The following is a 6,933-nucleotide window of genomic DNA, read 5'->3' as shown; positions in this document are numbered from 1 at the left end:
ATCTCTTCATTCATGGTGTGCACTGTGCAGGATCTGATTATCTTGTTCTGTTCAGTGTGTGTGTGTGTGTGTGTGTGTGTGTGTGTGTGTGTGCATGATTGTGAAAAAATCATCTTGGTGCACGTTTACGATTGTTGTCCCCGATGATTTTTGTAGCAGATGGGGAGAAAAAAAAACCTTACTCTTCCCTCACCCAACACCACAGCATAATTTTTCGGAGACAAAGAATAGAATCATCTTTATTTGTCATGTGCCTGTACACACATTTACACAAAATTTGACATCCTATAATCAGGCCTTTGCTGACTTGGATCAGAATTGCAGCGTGATTATTGGTATGTGTGTATTCCGTGTGAGGTACAAAGTCTGTGGGGACCTAGCCCTGCAGCAAACACCCTAATAACCACAAGTAATTGACTAGTAATTGATAATTACAAGTAAGTGACATCCTCTGAAAAAAATGTGCCAATAGATGCCACAAGATGGTGATAGAGAACATTTTTTTCTTTGCCTTGTCCAGACGAAATGAAACTCCTCCATCAACATAATTCCTTCGCACCACGATGACACCATATAGCACCAGAGCTAAACTTTTATATTATACAGTGCTTTTGCGTAAAGTAGTGTAGTGTAAAACAGCAAATAGTTGATATTTTGATTTTGGAACAAATAGGTTCCAAAAACCAAATATGTGAAGATGTGCGATAAAGAAAGACATTAGGCAGTTTTTTTTTTCTTTTTACAAAATCTCGGTTTATTCATAAACAGTACTGTACATTGAAACAGACAAAATCATTCAACAAAATAAGTTCAAGTTTGTCAGATTGTCCCACGTCGTGAAAATCTCTTAGCACAATCAGTGATCATGAACACGAAGTCAACATGTAAAAAATCAAGAGTAGAAATACTATTATGTGCTTGGATTTCTAATGACGTCCGGCCCTGCTAAGGCCAAACCCTAACCCTGAAATTTTGAAGCCAGGTGACAGGCTAGGACCTGAAAAATGTCACCACCATTTTAAAATGGCAAACGAATGAAATGAGGTGTTTCGCTTGATAAAACAAGCGAGAACAAAAGCGCAGATGATCGAGTGCAAATCTGTCGACACTCATGCAATGACTTCATGCATGCATGCTTTAGTACCTGTGGTCCCATAAAACATTATTACTCACGCCACAAAATGTTACAAAGCAACTTTGTGACGAAATACAGAACGTTAAAAAATATATACTTTTTCAACGCAATTATCGCAAAGACGTGAGTATTAAGGAAGCTTTTGCGAGCGATATAAATAAGTGCTTAAGACAAAGACATGCTTTTGGGAAGCAAGAATTGTCTCTCTTTTTTTTGGGGGGGGGGTCATGTGACAGTCATTCAACTCAAGTGCCTCAATGACTTTATTGGCTTCTTTGTTTTCCCTCATTATGCGCCATCACCTTGTGTGTCCATGAGATGAAGGCGGACACTTTGGTATAGACGCCGGGCGACTGCTGCGTCCGGCAGGCATGACCCCACGAGGTGACCCCGTAAACCACCCAGCCTCCTCCGGGTCGCTCACACACCAGAGGCCCTCCGCTGTCGCCGCGGCAACTGTCCACGCGTCTCTCTTGTTGGAGGCTGCCGGCACACAGCATGCGGCTGGTGAAAGCACCTTGGAAATACTGCTGGCATTGGCGGCGAGGGAGGAGGGAGAGCGGCGCCTGCTGGAGGGTCTTGGAGTACGAGCGGCCTGCAGAGAAGTTCAAAAGTGGGCCTCGTACATTTTGTCTTGATTTGTGTTACAATGGAAATTAGTCAAATTATTGGATTGTGAAGGTCTGACTTTTTTAACCCCAGCTTCATCGAAAATCATTTGGATGACAGTAAATGTGATTATTGTTTCGAGAGGACAGATGCTATTATAAAATTACATTTTTAAAAGCAATATAATACACGTCCACCAATTTGCCCACTGAACCACACTAAACTTGAGATTCTTTGCAGGAACGTTCCCAGTAGGTTAAAAAAAAATGAATTGTCGGGAACAGCAACCAAAGTTTCTACATAACTCAGAAACTCTTTCCATGACTTGCTTGTGACAGAAATTCAGTCCCGGGCGGCTACGTATGTGTAAAATGCCAGCTCGTGTATGCGTGAGTTATATGAAGGTGCCAAATCCACGTGCTTGTGCAAAGCAGACATCTTGTTGTGAAGTCAGACAGCCGCCACCTTTTCAGTACATTAGACACTTTAAAATAGTCCGTGTTGTCACCGCACTCGAGTAAACGAATAAAACTCTTCCCCCCACCCCACCCCGCCCTCTCCTCATGTATGTATGAATCAAGCGGTCATGGATTTCATCAGATAATGAGCAGCAAACAATGCAGCTCTCATGTAAGAATGACGAACAGATAATTTGATGTACAATGACTTTTGTATGGCGACAATAATACATATGTTGACAGAGTTTGTCCCTGTTCAACAGAGTTCTTGTAATGTCCTTGAGATGTGTCTTTCATTCTAACTTAAGCTTAAACAATGGTGCGGGTTACTTTCCTCAACATGCCGAAAATGCAATGTAGGCCTTCTGACTTCAAGTTGATGGAGAAAAAAAACTAGCAATACAGCATCCAAATACTAATATTTTGAACCTTATTATTTTTGTGTGTGTGTGTGTGTGTGTGTGTGTGTGTGTGTGTGTGTGTGTGTGTGTGTGTGTATCTTCTTGTGGCACTTGCTGTATCTTTGCTTAAATGTTAATGATGAATATACCACAAATGTCAACCTAATACATGTTAAAAAATGATTTTAAAACATGGCCTTTAAAAACAAATGGCTTCCACATAATTTTATTACACTGATGCGCCGGAAACGCACGTTTGTAAACATACAACTGTCCCTGATGTCCATTTGCAACTCAAGCCAAACTCGACTCCTCCCCACGATACAGTACAAAGATATTCATCTCTAAATCGAGATCGACCACTTGAAGATATTTCCTTGACACAATTTATGGCTTTCCCATTAGCCATGGGTTTGGTGCCATCTTTTAGAATCTTTGAGTAAGAGCACGATAGAAAGGGCACAAAAAAAATGTAGACCGGTGCGTTTTTCAGCCAATAGCGGAGGAATAGGTTCCACGGGAAAGCAACGTGAATTGGTGAATGCGTAAATAATGCTTTGCAAATCGGCGGGGGCTGTGCCCTCAGTGCACTCAATCAACTTAAATTTAGGGTGACACTTGTATAGGTTAGTATTATAATCGGCAAGTAGTCATGTTTTCTCACGTCAAAAGTATATTCTATGTACTTTCAGAGAGCTTTGTTCAACAACAGAGCAAGACACCTATTGGTTTTGGATATCATCCTCGTCAAGGTGCATCAAGCCGCCCCACTACAAGACAATTTGCAGGGACAACATACTGTCATCGATGACAGTTTCCCCGGCTTGTTTTGCAGCTGAGAGCCACTCTGCCCTCACCCCTACACACAGACACGCACACACACTCACTGACACACACACACACGCACACACACACACAAAAGCTCACCTGTATCACCCCAGCCAGTGATGTGACAGTTGCTGGCTTGTTTGAGTGCTCTCTCCTTCCTCAGGGGCAGACAGGCGGGAAGGACGTGACGGCTGAATGACACGCACTCTCCCGGTGTGTGGCCCACGGCCCCCGGTGACAGCCGGACCAAGGCCAGGTCGTAATCGTTGCTGTGGGAGCGGTAACTCGGATGCAGGACAATCTGAGCGACACCGTACTCCTCCTCGTACTCCTCAGGGACGAGGGAGTGATAGTCACCCACTCTGACTTTGTACTGCTTGGTGCTGTTTCCGTACCTGTGCACAAAACAGAGGGAGAAGAGGCACTCAAAAAAATAAACTGGGGTACATTTAGAAGTATACTGCATGATAGTGAGAGATGTTTCTAATATTTGCAAGATCCGTCATTAAGTTAAATGATGTAAACAAAGCACAATATTACAAATAGTTCTGATGCCGTGAAGCTTTTCACCAGTGAAAACACTACATGCATACAAATAAAATAAACATATTGTGAAATTATTACTTCTGAAAATGTCGAAATTGAGCTTTTTTCTTTGTAAAGATGGACTCTTTGATCAAACTGTCCATATGTGCATGTGCATCTCACTAAAAAGAATATTATAGGCAAATTCATTTAATCAGTTGTTCAATTCCAAAAGTTGAAACTCTTACATAGCACACCATACAGTTTAAACATGCAATGGCTACCTAATTTCTACATTTGTACTTTCTTGAAATGCTGACTTTGAGGGTTTCATTAGCTGTAAGCTATAATCACTACGATGTTCAAATAAAAATTTAAAAGCGAGTCGATATAATTTATAAACTGGAAAAAAAAATGGTTGAATCTACTCAATTTTATTGCATGCATTTGTTGCATGAAATAAATTCATCTGGCTCCAAATACATATTTTAAGTAGCTTATACATTGACCTAAAAATGCATCTGTCATGGTTGTTTGTGACCAACAGGTGGCATTGTAGGGCTCCACCTGCTGCTGCACAGCTGTTGGTCATTGTGTCATCAGTGTTGTTTAAAAGGACTCCCGGCACGACCACTCGGTCTCGTGTCATTGTTTCTGTCATTTTCTCTGTCATGGTTTCTGTTGCTGTCACTGTTTTCTGTTGGCGATTCTGTTCCTGTTCATCTTTTACTTCTGCCAAGGGTTTTTGTTTGTTACTTTGGATTCTTGCTGTCTTCAGTTTTATTTTTGTGGATTTAGTTTTCTCAGTGTTTTGTTCATCCAATTTGTCAAGTTTAGCGTGCTCCTCCGTCTTGCCTGCTTTTTGGGGTCCTCCACCACCACTGCCCCGTGACAGGATCCAAATGAGCATGATTGCATTACTGAAATGAATTAAGTTTTCCACAGTATTCTAATGTATCAACATGTACTTATATGCCGTAATGCAATTCTACATTTTTGCAATTTACAACCCCAATCCTACACATCAAGTACTGTCAAATGAGAAATGTTTACAAAGTATCCCACAAGACAACTTTCCAATGCATAGAGCAGCTGCTCTATCGAGTGGGGATTTTGTTAAATGACAATTCCATCCAAACTCTGTGGAAAAAAAAAAACAACAAAAAAAACCATGCCATTAACATCCAATTAATCCAAATTTCAAATGCAGTTTATGAGCAACGATGAGATGTGAATGTGCTCGGAATAAGAAAGTTATCCGTGTTTATTCATGATTATAATCCATTCACTGAATTTATTTGTTCAATGATTCAGAGGGATTGTCCCATGCTGGTGTCATGTATCGTATTTTCCACACTATAAAAGTGATAATTTTACAGTTTACCCGGAGTCCCAGAGACTCGCTGATCAGAAAAGTATGAGTCCCATTATGCATTTAGAGAGTCCCAAATTTCGAATTCAGAAATGGTCTACTTATTCAAGTGCATATGATAATAACACAAACAACAACATATCCATACAAATATAAACAAATGCTGCAAAAATGTAAATAATTTAGTAGCAGGCCTGAGGATTTTGGAAATTCACGGTAACCGTTTTTCAGTTCCGTCGGATTACCCAATGGGAAACCACGGTAACTAATTTTGGGTTCTGGAAACGTTTATCATGGGATCCCATTTTCCTATTATGACTGATATTCATAATCAATAATTCTGAAACTCAAAAGTATAATGTTTCAAGGGTAAATGTTTGAAAACTATGCATTAACAATGAACATTACATCAGCAACTGTGTACTCCAGGTTTATTCAAAAAAATAAATGGATCAAAATATGTTGTACTCATATGGCATCATGAATACAGCATACCACAAAATCAGAGTATTTTTTCCAATCTCACACTGCAAAGATTAATTTACTGGTAATCATTAATACAGGTAAGTATTGTTGTGGCTTGACATCCTCTTCCCAAGACGATGCATGTGTAATCTACTATCAATTTGACGAAAGAATCTAACACACGTCATCATTAATTCTACCAACAGTTAACATTAGCATTACTACACCTTGTGACGAATGTTTTATTCCTAAAGTTACCATGTTACAACCAGTAAATTATAGATTAACCAATGCTGTTTCATAATATTTTTCTAGCGATTAGCCTGTAGATCTAATGACCAACCTGCCTCGTAATCGTGCCTCCCGTAGTATCTCGCTCTCGTGTTCTGTGCATACTTCACAGGTGAGTTTTGTGATACGCCCTTCGGAGGATTCATACGAAAAATCTGACTGGCATTCCCATTTCTTAAATGTCGTAATTAGTAGACCTTTCTGAGTTTCGTTCGCCGCCATCTCAAACTTTCATCCGCGCGATTCCTCGGTTTGCGGACTAAAATAGCAACCCGCATGCGCACACAACGTTATCTCTTCCGTCCCCCCCCCAACACTGAAAACAAAACAAAAGTAAATTAGAAGAAACACACTCACATACCACACCACAAACACACATACAGGCACGGTGAAGTCGCGTTGATCACACAGGAGAGATTTGACCGCGGATCCTCAGGCCTGCTGTAGTTTTTTTTCTTTTTTTTGACTGTTTTCTTTTTTTGTTTTGACTGAGAAATTTCCTTGCGTCCCAAAACCGCACATTATTTGGAACTGTGCGTCCCGCGGGAAAATTATGCGTCTAGGTCGCGGGACGCAGAGGTAACGAGATGGCTGCTATAAGGCGCTTTGGAGTATAATGCGCACTTTCAATGAATGGCCTATTTTAAAACTGTTTTCATATATAGGGCGCACCGTATATAAGTTGCCTAGAATCAGTGGCGGACCCTGAGGGCCAGCAAGGCCTTCTCTGCTGGCCTAAACATTCTCAGAAAAGTAAATTTACTTTTATGTATTTTATGTTATTTTATAATTTATGTTATTTTATTTTCATAAATATGTAAACAAAATTATTCTCTGTATTCTTTACGT

The 6,933-nt window shown here is 40.3% G+C and overlaps 1 protein-coding gene across 2 annotated transcripts in view; it reads right to left on the bottom strand.

Annotated features, from left to right (window-relative positions):
* Window positions 1-1,350: 1,350 nt before the first annotated feature.
* The window catches only part of prss12 (serine protease 12), a 25,113-nt gene continuing 19,530 nt past the window's right edge, over window positions 1,351-6,933 (bottom strand). For both annotated transcript variants that reach the window (XM_019876775.1, XM_019876776.1), the window contains exons 13-14: window positions 3,531-3,826; window positions 1,351-1,730 (exon numbers count right to left, since the gene is read on the bottom strand). In XM_019876775.1, the coding sequence (XP_019732334.1) occupies window positions 1,399-1,730; window positions 3,531-3,826 (628 nt within the window). In that variant the 3' untranslated portion in view covers window positions 1,351-1,398. The remainder of the gene's footprint in view (window positions 1,731-3,530; window positions 3,827-6,933) is intronic.

Source organism: Hippocampus comes, unplaced genomic scaffold (genome assembly GCF_001891065.2).
Source record: "Hippocampus comes isolate QL1 unplaced genomic scaffold, H_comes_QL1_v1.1 scaffold51, whole genome shotgun sequence".
Taxonomy (NCBI): domain Eukaryota; kingdom Metazoa; phylum Chordata; class Actinopteri; order Syngnathiformes; family Syngnathidae; genus Hippocampus; species Hippocampus comes.
Note: the sequence above shows the minus strand (reverse complement) of the source record. Positions and strands in the feature narration are given on the sequence as shown.